The 18892-nt window shown below is 39.8% G+C and overlaps 1 protein-coding gene across 1 annotated transcript in view; it reads left to right on the top strand.

Annotated features, from left to right (window-relative positions):
• Positions 1 to 706: 706 nt before the first annotated feature.
• ift172 (intraflagellar transport 172) overlaps positions 707 to 18892 on the top strand; it is a 155752-nt gene continuing 137566 nt past the window's right edge. The window contains 7 exon segments of the mRNA XM_034162804.1: positions 707 to 890; positions 3804 to 3947; positions 6051 to 6163; positions 6247 to 6286; positions 8305 to 8370; positions 10333 to 10412; positions 10568 to 10655. Coding sequence (XP_034018695.1) covers positions 852 to 890; positions 3804 to 3947; positions 6051 to 6163; positions 6247 to 6286; positions 8305 to 8370; positions 10333 to 10412; positions 10568 to 10655 — 570 coding nt within the window. The 5' untranslated portion in view covers positions 707 to 851.

Below are 18892 nucleotides of genomic sequence, written 5' to 3'. Positions count from 1 at the left end.
AGCAAAACCAAAAGTGTTGCGTTTATATTTTTGTTGAGTGTAAATGTGACTGACTGGACAACATGACTAGGAGTAAATAAAAACTGAATTCAGTAATAAAAACATGAAATAAAAAGTCTTTACTTTAACAATTGATTTAAAATGGACTTTGTTTGACAGAGATTTGACATGACTAGGTACATTGTTCCATTAAAAAAAGCACCGGTAAGCGAAAGAAGACTGATGAGTTTGTGTTATGGTAGCAACTGCCAAACCACATTTCCCATCATGCCTGTGGAGCCAAAGCCCCGCCCCTTCGGTATCTAAGGAGACCACGCTTGTTTTCTGCTCGAGGCTTGCTTGAGCGAAGCTGAAGCTTCGAACCTTCTTGAAGCATTGTATCAGAAATTGGTTCGCTACACAAAAGGTAAAACATCTGCTTGACAAAAAGCTGTAGAACATCCAGGATAGACTTAAAATAAACAAGTTAAAAAGTGAGTAAAATGTAATCTAAATATTGGTCAATGCTAATAATTAAAAGTTTAATTAAAATCCTTAAAATGTCGAGGTTGTCAAATTTTTATTTGTTAAAAACAATTTAGGTTTTTTTTCTTGTATTGCTGATATATATATATATATATATTTTTTTTTAGATATTTTTATCCGTGGTTCAAACTTTTTAATCGGTTTAAGAGGTTTTCCGGGAGCAAACCAAGTTTCGACGCAGTGTTCAATGGCCAAAACGATTTCAACACAAGCGTCGAAACTTCGTTGTCAGGCGTAACATCACTGTAGCCGTAATTCAAAATCCTGATTTTTATACTTGCGTCAGCAAAATTTCTCCCACATGAGTGCCTTTCAGGCTTCCGAAAATGCAGCTGAAACATATGAAGACTCTTTTAACCCCGCAGGTAAGTTCAGCGACGCTGCAGCTAATGCTAACACCAGAAAGCCAAAGCAGCGATCGATTCTAACGTCGTTCTTTCGATTTGTACGAGTGTCCGATTATGCTGTAGTTAGCATTAGGTTGGTTCGTCTGCGTTAAGCACTTATTAATACTTAGTGATGCTCATGTCCGCATAATTAATAACTGTGACGTCATGATTCGGAAAATGCTGTAAAGGAATCATGACGTCATTTTCATGTGCAGCCAGTTTTAGATAATTAAATTGAATTAACCACAGAGGAGGGGTTCCCAAAGTGAGGGGCATGTCCCCTTGGAGGGTCACACACTGCTGCCTGTAAACGGGAATCAGAACAGAAGTTCAAAAGCCCTAAAATCTCCTGATCTGTTTCATCAAGGCCAAAAAGACTCAGTTTGGCTACAGACCACAGTTCTAGTGTTGTTTCATTCTAAAGACCTGGGCCCATATTCATAAAGCACCCTAAGGCTAATTCAAATTCCTCAGCTTCTTATTTATAGGGGAGGTGATGGTCTAGTGGTTAAGGTGTCACCTATTGCTCCCGGTGTGTAGTGAGCGCCTTGTATGGCAGCACCCTGACATCGGGGTGAATGTGAGGCATAATTGTAAAGCACTTTGAGCGTCTGATGGAAAAGCGCTATATAAATGCAGTCCATTTATTTCTTAAAATTTTCTCTTGGTAAGTTAAAAGTTATTCACAAACAATGGGAGAGTGTCTCCAAACGTTTGACCATTTGTGTAACTTCAGTTGTCGGAATAGTTGTACGTTTCTTTTCACTTCATCTGATTTGCTTGGGATCACCATCAGTGGATACAGGAGTTTCTGAAGCAACTCCAGATATAATGAAAATGAGGCGTCAAACCGCTGACCTTCTTGCTGGAGGTGAGTGTACTGATCACTTCTGCAACTAATTTCATGAATTATCAGTAGTTGGGTAAAAAAAAACACATTAAAAACAAAAACACTTGTTTTGGGTGTTTAAAATAGACAGATTAGTGTGGACATGATGGTAAAACAGAGATAGTTCCCTGTTTTTAATAATCGCTGGATTAGTGTTTCTGTTCGTGTACTGGTGACTGGTGGAGAGGTTCAGGTGTGAGATGTGAGGGAGCTGGGTGGATTTCTAATTTTCTCTGTTAGTTTGCTTTTGAGCAAAGTCTCAGAAAGCCCTAAATTAAAAAAAAAGAACTTGGAGCACCACAAGCTTATGAATTAAATATTAATTTGTAATGTTCTATAGTTGTACAAGTTTGGTTTTGTTGTACCTCACTGCCTAAATATGATTGGTTTTCCAGGATAAATATCCTCAAAGTCCCATAAATCTTTCAGGGTCCACATAAAAACTGAATTCAACTTAGTTTGTTTATGCAGAGACAAATTATAACACAAATTATCTCAAAGTGCTATACACGAGGAACTTCAGCAAAAACTGAGGCTGAAACAGCTTCTGTGACATAAGTTGGAAACTCCATCCTGATCTCTCTGTCAGACACGCCCACTGAGGCACCCACTTTATCGGAGGAATATACGTATCCTCTTCAAAAGGAAAGGGGGTGTGGCAAGCGTGGCTTCCTTCATTTAAAGTTAAAGAGGTGAAAATTGAAAGGTTATATATTTAATTAAATTTCTGATCTATCACCTCAGTGACACGGGGCATTTTTATTCTTAAGTCATGTGAGGAACTTAGCATTACAACACTGGAAAATTTTGGGTCAAAGGAGCAGTTACTTAGAGGCTCAAGTGAGGAGTGTCACTTGCATTGGGAGGGAGCATGACCTATGACATTTTGTAAATGCGACATGTTCCCTTGTGCCTGATCCAGCACGCACTTGCCTTAGTGTTTACTGCCCACACTTTACCTTACTGCGGCAGATAGATGGTTACTTACTTTCAAGAGGTGTGGTTGGACTGGTTGTCTGTTTGGGTGGTTGCCATCCAGAACCCAAGGCAGTAAAGTGGACATTCTGACATCTTGTACTGTACATCCAGAAAGTAATCACAGCATTGCACTTTTTTTTCACAGTTTTTTATGTTACAGCCTTATTCCAAAATAGATTCCCCTCAAAATTCTACACACAATACCCCATAATAACAATGTGAAAAATTTTTGTTGTATTTTTGTTTAGGTTTTTGCACATTTATTCAAAATAAAAACTAAGAAATCACATGCACATAAGTATTCACAGCCTTTGCCATGAAGCTCAAAATTGAGCTCGGGTGCCTCCTGATTCCACTGATCATCCTTGAAATGCTTCTACAGCTTAATTGGAGTCCACCTGGAGTAAATCCAGTTGACTGGACATGATTTGGAAAGACACACACCTGTCTACATATAAGGTCCCACAGTTGACAGTCAGAGCACAAACCAAGCACATCTCTGGAGAGATCTGAAAATGGCTGTGCACTGACGCTCCCCATCCAACCTGATGGAGCTTGAGAGGTGCTGCAAAGAGGAATGGACCAAACTGCCCAAAAATAGGTGCACCAAGCTTGTGGCATCATATTCAAGAAGACTTGAGGCTGTAATTGCTGCCAAAAGGGCATCAACAAAGTGCTCAGCAAAGGCTGTGAATACTTCTGGATGTGTGATTTTTTTTTTTATTTTTTTTAAGTTTTTAATTTTTAATGAATTAGCAAAAATAAATAAATCAAATAAAAAACCTTTTCATGTTGTCATTATTGGGTGTTGTGAGTAGACATTTGAGGGAAAAAATGAATTTACTCCATTTTGGAATAAGGCTGTAACAAAACATGGGAAAGTGAAGTGTTTCTACATGCACTGTATTTGTTCTCCAGTGTCTGAGCATCCCTACAGATGATGTGGTTTTGGAATCCTTTGAGTCTCTGTAAGTTAGGAGAGTAAGACATTATGACTGTGCCTTCAACATGTGTCTTCATAGGACAGCATTGCCAAAGTGACGTGCATGGCATGGGCTCCAGATAATACCAAGTTTGCTGTCTGCACCATTGACAGAGTGGTGTTGCTCTTTGATGATCATGGAGAAAAGAAGGACAAGTTCTCCACAAAGCCTCTAGACTCCAAGGTAAGACAGACGGAATCAGCCGTGCCTGCGGCACCGTTCACATTTCTGGCTGAAAGGTAATGTGATCCAAAATTTTTTCATCTACGACTGCAGTTCATATTTGTAAGTTTACTAGGTCCATGTCAGTGGTTTTTATGTTTGTGGACCCATAAGGGTTAAGCAGTGGTCACCTCACAGTGTGTACCTCTACTGTGAAATTATGAGTAGCGTTGAGTATCACACCTTTCCTCAGCTCCATGCCACAGTCTTATGTATTGATGCCCGTGAGTAAACATAATTTAATCTCCTTAAAATATCTTTTTTTCCATTTTAATTTTACTGTATGTTTTACATCTGAATGAAGAACAGACATGACATCAGTCTTTACATCATTTAAAATGTTTTCAAAGGTTTGGAGTTGATTTCTCAGCCTGAATACTACATATTTGCTTCCGTTATCTGCAGGTTCTTTTTGTCTTAAATGGGGCAGCGCAGTCTCGTTTGAACCCTGCGTGATATTCCACGATGTGACCACTTAATGGGGACAGTTGTTCCCGATGCACAATATATACACAGCATAACTTCGCATGGAAAAATTATGTACTGTTTTGTTTTTGGCTGCAATCACCAAAGCAGTTGCGAAAAGTGTTTTTCAGTTCCCATTGGAAAAGGGAAGACGAGGCAAATGGGATACGTCTGTTGTGTGTTGGGGGGTTTGGCTGGACATTTTGGTGTTGTTTTCTTTTCTTTGCTCTCCAGGTGGTATGCAAACTGGTTTTTGTCTGTGGAGAAGGTGCTGGCAGAAGAGTCCTTCACCCTCATCAGCATTATTAGCTGCACCTGTGGATGATGCTCACGTGTAAACTTAAAGACTTTCAGCTGAAGCAGATAATGAGATGGTGTTCTGCATTTAAGCCATGAGTGATTCGAGCAGAATTGCCGGGAACTCGACCTTGTGACGTTAGTTTGTGAGACGCTGAGGACCGCGCCTGGGTTGACACATCGTGCCTGTGAAGGAGGACGGGTGAGGGACACATGCTGTCAGCACACATCAGAGGTGATGATTGTCTGAATAAGTGTTAACAGTAATTTGGTATTTTGTTACGCAGTATATTCGAACATTGATGAGAATTATGCAGCTCGCTTCTCACTGCCGTGGCATACGGAATGATGATCCTCCACCTGTTGTGAGAGGCTGCTCATTTACATAAAGCTTAAATTCAGACCTGAATGTGTTGCTGATAGTGTGTGCCTTTGAAGGATATTTGTTGTAGCTGTTGACTTACCTCACCTTTTCCATCCTTCACAGAGTCAGTTTGTCGTGTCCACCTGGGGGGTGTTCGGCGGTGAGTCTGGGTCCAGAAGCGTCGGGCTTCGATCCATTTGGGCGCTGGAGAGCGCGCCGTCCTTCACCTCGCCAGACAAACCGCACATTTATGTTGTACACAATTATTGCACAAAAGGGAAATAAATTTGTTTTGTTTTTGGAACCGCTTTCTGGTTATTTAGCGCTGGGTTCAGTCAGACGCTGGTCCGCTCCTCAACTCGCGTCTGCACATAACGTCGTGTCGGTAAGTGTTGGCCTACACAACTAACCAGAGTAGCTGTGTTCTTTCGCCTGCAAAACCATCTCGATACGTTTGAGCTCCAGGTCATAAACAAACCACAACACATGTCCACTTCCGCACAACATCGTCACTTTTTCTTTGTATTTTCACTTTGTGTGTAATTTGCCCCAAATCTCAGAGAAAGTGCTGTGCTTTTGTCTCCAGCAGTAGAGAAAATATGCCATATGCATCATATTTTACCCTTTTAGCGGCCGCTCTCAAACGAGACTGCGCTGCGAGATTAAACTACACTTAAAGTAAGCTAGAGTGTGATCTTTCTGATAAATTATCCTGAGATAAATTGTGTATTAAATAAAACTGTCATCCCATGTCAAGGACACATTTTTGTACTTGAAGTCCTTTTCTTTTTCAAAAGCACAATACGATAACCGGGTGTCAGGTGGTCCAGACGTGCTCCTGATCCAGATAATGACTTTCTTTCATGTGTATGCTTGTTGCTCACGATGACTTTGCAGGTGGAGTTGTAATATTTCTCTGTATTTTGTGCTTTGCTAAGTATGGAAAACAGAGCTATGTTATCAATGACATGGCCTTCTCACCGGACTCCACCAAAATCGCCATCGCCCAGTCAGACAACGTCATCTTTGTCTACAAATTAGGAGTTGATTGGTAATGTCCACTGGCTCGTTTTAAGTTTTAATGTTAAATATTTGTTATGGTGATGCATCTGATCGTTTTGTCTTCTCTTTTAGGTCTGACAAAAAAAGCATTTGCAATAAATTTCTTCAGACAGTAAGTTAGCATAAAGATCTGTGCTGAGGCTATTTATATCATGTTTATGGAGATGTTCAGTGAGAGGCCTCTGTAGGCCATCTATCCAGATACTGACATCATTTGCATCAAGCCAGAGTTCAATAATAAAATCACACCACATCCACTGAGCGACCTCTGAGACCTACCTCCTGCCAGATACACAAAGGAGCAGGTTTGCCAGGTGGAGCTGGAAAAGTGTGGTTAGAGTATCGGCCTCCCCAAGCCTTTGACATTCACTGTAGTTCAAATTAGAATTCCTGAAAAAATTGTTGGTGTTATTTGGTGTATTTTCTATTAAAATTTCCCAAATATTCATTGATGAACTTTCAGAGTGAGCAAGCATCTTTTTAATGACACCAAACAATTATGAGAGCCTGACCGACAATTTTGCCAATGTGAAAACTTTTACTTTATCAAATGAACAATGCAGAAAAACACTTTGGCTGTTGGAAATATGTCATTCCATAGTTTGTACAGCAGAGGGTGGTCAGACAGCATTGTTTACCATGCTGTCAAGCATGGTCAGGACCCCATCACCCCTTGGTCACATTAGCTACAAGCAATAGAAGCAAAGCAACCAGCTGCCAATTAATTTTAATCAGCGTGGATGTTTTACAACAAGAGACAAGTGGTCATTGTGTCACCCGCTAGGCCTGGCCAAAATAGACTAGAGGTCTATTTGATGCAAATGCTGAGTGATGCGTCACCGCAACTGCCAATCTGAATAAAAGCAGTGTGGCACCAACATGACATACTTTGGTTGGTTGTTGGTTATATTTATAGTTATAGTAAAGTTCATGTTTAAACAGTAAAACATCAAGGCTCTATTAAATTTCTTTGTCATAAGGGTTTAATAACAAAATGTTAGGAATCATTGGCATTTTGTATGTATACATTCTAATGGCTCCTGGTCCATGTCATGCAGTTTGCCATGAGGAATGTCAGAGAAATGTGGAGGCATTGTTAAAAGGAATTGATCGTGTCTGTAGCATTGGATGGTGATGGACTATCTAATGCAAGTAATTAGTGCAATAGAACAACGTGCAATAAACTTCAGCACTTTAGCATCTGGCACTTTTCTCAGCACTTTAAATAGTTTAATGTGTCCGTGTTGTCATCGTAATGTATTTCCTGATTTTAGTCTAGATTTTAATTCTTGTGTTTAATGTGATTTGTGTCCTTTTGTAAATTGTTCTCTGCCCTGTGAAGTGATAATGTAGTGCAACGCCTAAGACAAATTTCCCTAATGGGACAATACAGTTTACCTTGACCTTGACTGAAAAATTTGGAACCACTTCTCAAATGGAGCTGGTTCTCAATTTCCACTGGAAGCTGTATGGCAATAAACTGTGATAAATCCACTGAGTTGCAGAAAAACTAGCAACATGTACTCATGGAACACAAACCTTGATCTTCAAAATGTGTGTGTTGTATGTTGTGTATTAACAGGGTCAGTGCCTGTGTTGTGTCTGTCTGGCTTCAGAGTGGTTTTGGACTTAAAGTCACCAGTGAGGGATTTAAATTTGTTTACATGAATTATTTAGACAGCAGGACTCCAACAGATCCTTAAAAAATCTTAAAAAGCATTGAATTGTTCATCTAAAATAAGGCCTTCAGTCAGTTTTTCAGAAGTCTTAAAAATGGCAAGACATCAGAAGTAGAATTTTATTCATGCTTTCATCTGACATGGTAAATAAAAATATCAAAAATATATAGCAGTAATTTTTTTATTAAATAATTTAGAGGAAACCTCTCAGAGCACAACTCAAAGCAAGAGTGGAACCAAGAAATCACTGTTTGTTTGTTTTTGTTTGTTTGTTTTTGGAACCATCAGAGCATAGACATATTTATCTACTGAGGCGTAACTTATGAGAATACATGGGGAAGGGTAAATTGAAAGAAAATGTCATTTTTGACATTAAATTTGTTGCCTGTGAAGCAGCAGCAGCCGTTGTTATTGATGCCCTGATCGTGTTATTCTGTTCCCCGTGTTGCAGTGTACTGTGACCTGCTTGCTTTGGCCTACAGAGAATTCAATTGTTCTTGGAGCAGTTGATGGCAAGGTAGGTCACCAAAAATCCAGCTGCTTACCGAAAACCAAATATGTTAACTTTAGAACGGTATTATGTCTTTTGTAAAAAGAAAGTTCTCTCAGCTTTATTTATTTATTTTTCTTGGCTCGAGGTTGCCACAGTGGATTTGATATGGATCTGCACGTTGATTTGGCACAGGTTTTACGCCGGATACTCTTCCTGTGCCACCTCCACATTATTTGGGGAATGGTCACGGGGGGTCTTGAACTGGGAACCTTCTGTTTAGGAAGCACTGACCACTTGGTTACTGTTATGTCATCACTACATTTATGTAAATACTTGCAATGACCAACTGCATAGTAAACAAAATGTAAATTGTATCTTAGAAACAGCTATGTCTCAATTTAGGGCTCCAGTGATCGAAAGCTGCATTTGTTGACTCATAGTGGTGTGACAGGCTCCTTGGAATGCAGTTGATGAATGCAGCCTCCTTTCCCCAAAAATGAAAGTTACAGTGGGGTAAAAAAGTATTTAGTCAGTCCCTGATTGTGCAAGTTCTCCTACTTAGAAAGATGAGAGAGGTCTGTAATTTTCATCATAGGTACACTTCAACTATGAGAGACAAAATGAGAAAAAAAATCCAGGAAATCACATGGTAGGATTTGTAAAGAATTTATTTGTAAATTATGGTGGAAAATAAGTATTTGGTCAATAACAAAAGTTCAACTCAGTACTTTGTAACATAATCTTTGTTGGCAATGACAGTGGTCAAACATTTCCTGTAAGTCTTCACCAGTTTTGCACACACTGTAGCTGGTATTTTGGTCCATTCCTCCATGCAGATCTCCTCTAGAACAGTGATGTTTTGGGGCTGTCGATGGGCAACACAGACTTTCAACTCCCTCAACAAATTTTCTATGGGGTTGAGGTCTGGAGACTGGCTAGGCCACTCCAGGACCTTGAAATGCCTTTTACAGAGCCACTCCTTCATTGCCCGAGCGGTGTGTTTGGGATCATTGTCATGCTGGAAGACCCAGCCACGTTGCATCTTCAATGCTCTCACTGATGGAAGGAGGTTTTGGCTTAAAATCTCATGATACATGGCCCTGTACTCGTACATTCTTCTCTTAACACGGATCAGTCGTCCTGTCCCCGTTGCAGAAAAACAGCCCCAAAGCATGATGTTTCCACCCCCATGCTTCACAGTAGATATGGTTTTCTTGGGATGCAACTCATCATTCTTCTTCCTCCAAACATGACTAGTTGAATTTTTACTAAAAAGTTCTATTTTGGTTTCATCTGACCACATGATGTTCTCCCAATCATCTTCTGGATTATCCATATGCTCTCTGACAAACTTCAGACGGGCCTGGACATGTCCTGGATTAAGCAGGGGGACATGCCTGGCACTGCAGGATTTGAGTCCCTCTCTGCATGGTGTGTAACCTTTGTTACTTTGGTCCCAGCTCTCTGCAGGTCATTCATCAGGTCCCTCTGTGTAGTTCTGGGATTTTTGTTCACCGTTGACATGATCATTTTGACCCCACGGGATGAGATCTTGCTTGGAGCCCCAGATCGAGGGAAACCCTTGAGCATCCAGCTGTTAATTAACAAAACTGGCAACAAATGTGGAAACATGAAGTAGATTTACCAGTTTCAGAATCATGAATGCAAGCTGGAGTTTCAAAGGCAGCGTCTGTCTCTGGTTGTAGATTTGTTGTTTCTGTTACTCTCCACCATCCAGGTGCTATTAGTGTTATTTCCCCCGGAAATGTGTTGTAGTTGGTGAGATGTTGTCATCATTTGTCTGCTGCTGATACGAACGTGTAAAAGGTGCGAGCAGGTCAGTGTGACTGACTGAGAGTCTGATGATTGATCACATGGCTGACCGTAGTGCCCGTGTGGTTAAAATAAGGTCCAGGCTGTAACTGATAAGTGACATTTTTTAAATTTTATTGCAGTTTGTGTTAATGTTTCTGATGTGTTTCACAGGTTCGTGCTGGCAACGTACCTACAAACAAGACAGCAACACTCTTCCGCACAGAGTCCAGTGTTATCTCACTGACATCCAAGTAAATACGTCTTCAAATGGTTTGTCAGCTGCTTTAGGTTGTGCAGGAATTCACCAAATGCTAAACAATGTTTCAGTCCATCAGAATCATTTCATAAAGGCTCATCGTTGGTCAACGGTAGCTGCAAGCAGAGTTTTTTCTTTTCTTGTTCTCAGTCTTTCTGGTAAAGGCATCCTGTGTGGTCATGCTGATGGAACAGTTGCCCGTTACTTTTTGGAAGATGAAGGATCAGGAGAGTCTCAGGTACCTGTTATTTTGTCAGGGTGGAATGATTGTATAGCACATTTCATTAATGATTCTAAAAAACAAGAACTGAGTGCACAAGTTTGAATTCCTTTTGGATCTTCTCTAATCCATCACAGTCAAAATATACATACAGGCTTAAATATATACATACACTCCCACTAATTTTAGTTAAATGTCCCTCAGCAGGCTACACCTCAACCAGATGCTTTTGGTCGCCATCGACAAGTTTCTGGCATAATTCCGGCTGGATATATGACCACTCTTGGCAGAACTGGTAGAGTTCAGTTAAACTGGTTGGTTTCCTGGCACAAACCAGCTTTTAAGCATCCACAAATTTTTAAAAGGGTTGAAGTTGGGGCTTTTGAAAGGCCATTACAGAAGCTTAACGTTATCCAGTTTTATCCAACCCACAACCAGTTTTGTTGTGTGATTGGAACATACAATTATGGACAAGTTTCAACTGTCAAGCTGTTGATTTGAGGTGACATTGAAGAATTTGGAGGTAGTCCTCCTCCTTCATTATTCCATCCACAATTTTCAGTCGAGCTTGAGGGTGTTGGTTTTGGAGCAGGGGCTTTGTTCTTGGTCAGCATCCTCTCAGTCTGTGGCAAAAGAATAGTTCAGTATAGATCATTAAAAGCCCCAAATTACCATGATTAGTGTATATAAACATACAATGTGTTTTCTTTGCTGCTGTATGTATTTTGCAGATGTTCATAATGTTGTAATAATGATTATCTTCAGTCACAGTGCATTCTTTTCTTCAGCCCCTGGCAGGTGTTAATCAAGGAAAAAAATATGCACATAAATTAATCAGCAGTCTAAATATATTAATTATAGCCTAATAAATAATACTTTGTGCGCACAAATTGTCGAATTTTTGCTCCTGATTAATCATTTATTTGCACAAAGTAGCAGCCTGAGGTATTCTGGAAGTGAGATAAAGTCACTGTAAAGTTGCTCTTATATTCCAGTTTGCCTCTCAGAGCGACTTAGATCACGTTTTCCCCACAGCTGAGGTTCATTCCATTAGTGAAAACTTTCTTTTCCCCACAACATCCTCACTGTATGTGACATAGGGTAAGCTGCTGCAGCACCCATGCCCGCCCTACGCCCTGGCATGGGGCGCAAAAGAGCATCATGGTGGGTGGCTGCGACAAGAAGGTGGTGGCCTACGACAGAGAGGGTCACGTCCTGCAGATTTTTGATTACGGCCGTGATCAGACAGAGAAGGAGTTCACCGTCGCCGTCACCAGCCCCAGCGGCCAGTCCGTCGTGTTCGGCAGCTACAATCGGTCAGTGCAGTTTATTTTAACAGTTTGGAAACAGAGGCACACGAAAAAGAATTAGCATTGTTGCATATTGCATGTTGATGATAAGTGTTACTTTTTTTTTTTTTTTTTGGCAGGTTACGGGTATTTAATGGTCTTCAAGGAAGGGGCTGTGGGAAGAAGCCAAACCAAAAGAGATTCCAAACCTGTACACAATCACCAGCTTGGCCTGGGAAGAAAGATGATCTCGTCTCTGTGCTGTAAAGACCGCCACTGCTGTCGTATTATTGATAGCATGTTGTGGTTTTTTCTGACATGTGATTCCACAGTAATGCAGGAAATATGATGGAGTGAGGATGAAATGTTATTATTATTACTATTATTATGATCTTTCTTTCTTTATTTTTTGTTGATAGACTCAAAGTCTATTATAAAAACCACAAAGCCATAAAAACCAAAAAAAAAAATTGTCATATTTCCACCGGGGTTAAAGTATCACACTGTAACTAGGATTCAACAGCAAGATGATGATAGTGTTCTTAGAAAAATTCAGTCGACACATAAAGTTATTTATCAAGTTTCACAATAAAACCTGAAACCTGTAACTCCTGCAGTAGAAAACAAATGGCTTCCACCACACTAGGTTTTTTTTAAAGTAATACCCCGAGTCAACCTGAAGCTTCTGCATGCTCACCTTTTTAAACGTGGACCTATAGTGGGGCGGGGATAGAGAGGCCTACAGCATACTTATTTATCTTAACTGACGTGAGAACATATGGAATTTCTTGCCAGCATGTTATCTCCAGTGTATAAACACATGCTACTGTCTCATGTCGTCATCATCAGACATTTAATGTGTATAATTAGGAATGAAAATCTCAGTTTTTTTGGCCGTTGCATGGGTCGTTTTTGAGATCAGTGATCAGTTGAAAGCGGTAAGAAGCGTTCCTTGGTGGAATTTTTTTTTTTTTTTTTTCATCAGCCACTTGGGCAGATAATAAGGGTTTTGGAGCCGTTAGCGCACTCCTTTTTCTCTTATTGTTTTCCTGCTAAACTTTAAAGAGCATATGCCTTTGAGTATATTTACCTTTTATGTTAAAACTGACTTGTATGGTCTTCTGAAACAGTTGATAGTTGTATTTTCGGTGGTGGGCACAGTTCCGCTATCCACTGACCGCTACTTATCGAAACTAATGTTTCATAATCGGATTAGCTTTTCAGATAACTTTGAAAACCATCAGCGGACCAATTAGCTTCCGATAAATTTAGGTCCGATAATTTTTAGACTGCGGACATATTTTTGCAGGCATAGTTAATAAAGCTTAACAGTTAAAAACATTTGTGAAGTCTGAAATCAAAGATTTTAGTGCCTGCCTGCTACATGTTTTGTAGTAGAGAGACAGCTCTGTCCTCTGCAGACAGAGGATAGAGCTGGTTACAGGAGAGAAAGGAAGCGAGAGAGGCGGAAAAAAGATAATTGCTCTTTACACCATTCAGACTCGCCGCCATATCACGCAAGTCATCAACGGGCACACAGTTTTAACTTAGGGTTAAAATTTTAATCAAACTAATTCCGGACAAGTTATTTAAATTAAATATTTGTTCCATTGAAAGAATGTAAAAACATTTATTTGTTTTATATAACGGCTAAAATAGATCCTTGTCATTTGATATTTCATTAATTTATAAACAACAGAAAAGGGACTTACATTTTGGTGTTACACTGCTGCTAAAGTCCAGATTGTGACATGTAGTCCAGTGATGCAGTGCACTGACTTTGGAATTCCATAAAAAAAGACTTTGTGTAGTTCCTCAGTGCAGCCAAAAATCACGTCAGCTTTTCAGATGAACAGCTGAACAGCTCTTAATGCATCTAGATGGCTTACAGCGGAGTGGATTTTGTGTGTGTGTTACAAGAATTAGCACCATCAGTTAGCTCAATAAAATCGTCGTCTTGCTTGTGTCGTTGTCCCACTCTCACACAACCGGGTCGGCGCTTGTGCGCGCGTGTACTACAAAAAAAAGACTGTACTTCCTCAGTGCAGCGGGAAAAAAAACCCACGTCAGAAATTAGTCCATCTTTTCATTCTAGCTTCCTGCTAACAGCCTCCAGACAGCGCAGTGGATTTGTTTTGCAATGCAACACAAATGGGACAGATAATCCATGTCATGTGACATACAAAGCACCAATCACATGACACGGATCCACTCAGCCGTTATATAATAAATATTAATAAGAGTGTCACCAATCATACAACCACTTTTACATCATCTTAATTGTTCAGATAAATCATTCATTTATACCTTGAAGAGAGCTAGTGATTGTAAACCCCCCCCCACACACACACATACATTAAGAGTGGAAACATTGCTTCTTAGCGGAGCAGTACGCCATGTTCTTATGCCTTTTTGTCTTTGTTTCACAAACAGTTCGTAAGCAATTAAAAACCTTAGAGGTGTCAATAAAACCAATTAAGACCGAAGAGTTTTTATCTCCGGTGCAGTTCCACAACCTTTTTCAAAGCATAGGTACATAAATCAGCAACATGTTTAGTCTTAAAGCCAAACTGGTTTTCTGTGGTACAAATATAATCATGCAGACAATCTAACAAAATCCTATCCAGGACTTCTGATGCCATACCGACTAGTGCAATTAATTATCTAATAATTATCTAAGCTCCAAACCTTCCCAACTTTGTCCTTGACAACTGGCACTAGAATAATGAACAACAAAGCGTCTGGTAACAGTCCAGGAGACAAAAAATAAATAAACAAATAAACCTTTTACATAAATATGAGGTCTGTTCTTCTGTTACTGCCACCAGATGATGACAAGCCAGTGTCAAACTCTAGTATGCACACATATTTCTTAAATGTTTTAAGAGTAAAGGTTTTGTGTTATTGATTTTTGTGTGCATTTTGCCTTTCTGTGTGTTTTTCATAGGGAACATTGTGTGGCGGAGTGGAGTTGTTTGATTGCTGCCTGCGGCGATCCATCTATAAACAAGTTTGATTAATTACGTTGGCCTGAGCCAGGTAGAGAGAAACACCACACATGCACGCATGCACACAGGAACATGAGTCCAAGATTAAGCTTTACCACTAAAACATATTTTAATAGCTCCAAAATGAGTTAGCACTGGACAGAACAAAGGACAAAATCAGCAATACCATCTGTTTTTGGTGTAACAGTCCTAGGCCAGAAGGCTATGTAAAAAAAAAAAAAAAAAAATATATATATATAAAGAAATTACAGTTTTTAAGTTATTTAAATCCCAAAAAAGCCACAAGCACTATCTCCATTTCACATTTACATATTGGATGAGAAAATTTAGATTATTGCAGGAAACATGACAATTTTATTATTATTATTGTACTAAATTCTTTAGAGCAGTTAGTCCTTATCCGAATGATTGAACCCCTGATTAAGTACAAAATTTAAAATATGTTCATAAATAAATGCCAATTAACCAATTTCATGCAATAAGAATACAGAAAATGTGTAAATTTAATGACCAACAAGAAAAGCTTTCATACTGTGAAATTAAAAACAGACATAAAATGTATATCGCACGCCTCCTGGCACACTTTGATTCATTGTTTAAGACAGGTCTGGCGATGGATACATGAACATTTCCAAGTCCCTGAATACGTCTTGGACTTTGTTTCTGTCAGTCTTTAAGAAATCCAAACAGTGTTGTACTCTGCATGGTAAATATGTCTGATGTGACTGTGTAAAAATGAGACTAGTGAGGGAAGCCACAAATCAAATCAAATCAATTTTATTTATATAGCGCCAAATCACAACAAACAGTTGCCCCAAGGCGCTTTATATTGCAAGGCAAAGCCATACAATAATTACGTAAAAACCCCAATGTTCAAAACGACCCCCTGTGAGCAAGCACTTGGCGACAGTGGAAGGAAAACTCCATTTTAACAGGAAGAAACCTCCAGCAGAACCAGGCTCAGGGAGGGGCAGTCTTCTGCTGGGACTGGTTGGGGCTGAGGGAGAACCAGGAAAAGACATGCTGTGGAGGGGAGCAGAGATCAATCACTAATGATTAAATGCAGAGTGGTGCATACAGAGCAAAAAGAGAAAGAAACACTCAGTGCATCATGGGAACCCCCCAGCAGTCTAAGTCTATAGCAGCATAACTAAGGGATGGTTCAGGGTCACCTGATCCAGCCCTAACTATAAGCTTTAGCAAAAAGGATTTAAGCCTAATCTTAAAAGTAGAGAGGGTGTCTGTCTCCCTGATCTGAATTGTTAGCTGGTTCCACAGGAGAGGAGCCTGAAAGCTCTCATTCTACTCTTACAAACCCTAGGAACTACAAGTAAGCCTGCAGTCTGAGAGCGAAGCGCTCTATTGGGGTGATATGGTACTATGAGGTCCCTAAGATAAGATGGGACCTGATTATTCAAAACCTTATAAGTAAGAAGAAGAATTTTAAATTCTATTCTAGAATTAACAGGAAGCCAATGAAGAGAAGCCAATATGGGTGAGATATGCTCTCTCCTTCTAGTCCCCGTTAGTACTCTAGCTGCAGCATTTTGAATTAACTGAAGGCTTTTCAGGGAACTTTTAGGACAACCTGATAATAATGAATTACAATAGTCCAGCCTAGAGGAAATAAATGCATGAATTAGTTTTTCAGCATCACTCTGAGACCCTTTCTAATTTTAGAGATATTGTGCAAATGCAAAAAGCAGTCCTACATATTTGTTTAATATGCGCATTGAATGACATATCCTGATCAAAAATGACTCCAAGATTTCTCACAGTATTACTAGAGGTCAGGGTAATGCCATCCAGAGTAAGGATCTGGTTAGACACCATGTTTCTAAGATTTGTGGGGTCAAGTACAATAACTTCAGTTTTATCTGAGTTTAAAAGCAGGAAATTAGAGGTCATCCATGTCTTTATGTCTGTAAGACAATCCTGCAGTTTAGCTAATTGGTGTGTGTCCTCTGGCTTCATGGATAGATAAAGCTGGGTATCATCTGCGTAACAATGAAAATTTAAGTAATGCTGTCTAATAATACTACCTAAGGGAAGCATGTATAAAGTGAATAAAATTGGTCCTAGCACAGAACCTTGTGGAACTCCATAATTAACCTTAGTCTGTGAAGAAGATTCCCCATTTACATGAACAAATTGTAATCTATTAGATAAATATGATTCAAACCACTGCAGCGCAGTGCCTTTAATACCTATGGCATGCTCTAATCTCTGTAATAAAATTTTATGGTCAACAGTATCAAAAGCAGCACTGAGGTCTAACAGAACAAGCACAGAGATGAGTCCACTGTCTGAGGCCATAAGAAGATAATTTGTAACCTTCACTAATGCTGTTTCTGTACTATGATGAATTCTAAACCATGATTGAAACTCTTCAAATAGACCATTCCTCTGCAGATGATCAGTTAGCTGTTTTACAACTACCCTTTCAAGAATTTTTGAGAGAAAAGGAAGGTTGGAGATTGGCCTATAATTAGCTAAGATAGCTGGGTCAAGTGATGGCTTTTTAAGTAATGGTTTAATTACTGCCACCTTAAAAGCCTGTGGTACATAGCCAACTAATAAAGAATAGATTGATCATATTTAATCGAAGCATTAATTAATGGTAGGGCTTCCTTGAGCAGCCTGGTAGGAATGGGGTCTAATAGACATGTTGATGGTTTGGAGGAAGTAACTAATGAAAATAACTCAGAACAATCGGAGAGAAAGAGTCTAACCAAATACTGGCATCACTGAAAGCAGCCAAAGAACGATATGTCTTTGGGATGGTTATGAGTAATTTTTTCTCTAATAGTTAAAATTTTATTAGCAAAGAAAGTCATGAAGTCATTACTAGTTAAAGTTAAAGGAATACTCGGCTCAATAGAGCTCTGACTCTTTGTCAGCCTGGCTACAGTGCTGAAAAGGAACCTGGGGTTGTTCTTATTTTCTTCAATTAGTGATGAGTAGTAAGATGGCCTAGCTTTGCCATATAGAGCAACAGACTCTTTTTCCAGGCTAAGTGACGATCTTCTAAATTAATGAGACGCCATTTCCTCTCAACTTACGGGTTATCTGCTTTAAGCTGCGAGTTTGTGAGTTATACCACAGAGTCAGGCACAAGACACCCATCTCAACTCTGAAGGAGATTTCAGCTTCCGTGGTTGTGATTGGAGAAACTGAATAGTGCTGCGGTTTGCCACAAGGCACATGGAAGATTCAAACCTAGATTTCATCTTTTTTTCTTTTCGTAAGAACACGTGTCTGCTCCACTCCCCCGTGACTGTGCGGGATTGTTGATTTCAGTTTAATTACTGATATTAATTCATTTCAGAAATACAAACTGGGTTTCCATCTCTTCTTCTTCTAGTGATAGTGAGGAACCTGTCCACAGGAACCCGGGTGGTCCTGAAGTCCTACTATGGTTATGAGATCGAAGAAATCAAAATTCTGGGTAAAGATCGGTACCTGGTGGCTCACACCTCTGACACGCTTCTGCTGGGGGATCTGGTGGCGAATAAACTGAGTGAGGTAACAAATGACCACACATTAAAGAAGCTACACGTGGCCACACTGTGAGCAGCTGTGCCTCTGTACTTGAACCGTGGCCTTGATGCTGCTGCATCCCTTTCAGGTTCCGTGGCCCAGTTCTGGAGGCCATGAAAAGTTCTTTTTGAAAGCACAGCTGTAAGTATAAACAAGGGGTCTGCAGATTAAAAAAGGTGATGTGAGGATTTGAAGTATCTCCTGTGCCTGTTTATCATGTTTAAATCAAATCAAATGAAATCAGTTTTATTTATATAGCGCCAAATCACAACAAACAGTTTCCCCAAGGTGCTTTATATTGCAAGGCAAAGCCATACAATAATTACGGAAAAAACCCCAATGGTCAAAACGACCCCCTGTGAGCAAGCACTTGGCGACAGTGGGAAGGAAAAACTCCCTTTTAACAGGAAGAAACCTC

This window comes from Thalassophryne amazonica, chromosome 21 (genome assembly GCF_902500255.1).
Source record: "Thalassophryne amazonica chromosome 21, fThaAma1.1, whole genome shotgun sequence".
Lineage (NCBI taxonomy): Eukaryota > Metazoa > Chordata > Actinopteri > Batrachoidiformes > Batrachoididae > Thalassophryne > Thalassophryne amazonica.
The sequence above is the reverse complement of the archived record's forward strand: the minus strand, read 5'-3'. Positions and strand labels throughout refer to the sequence as shown.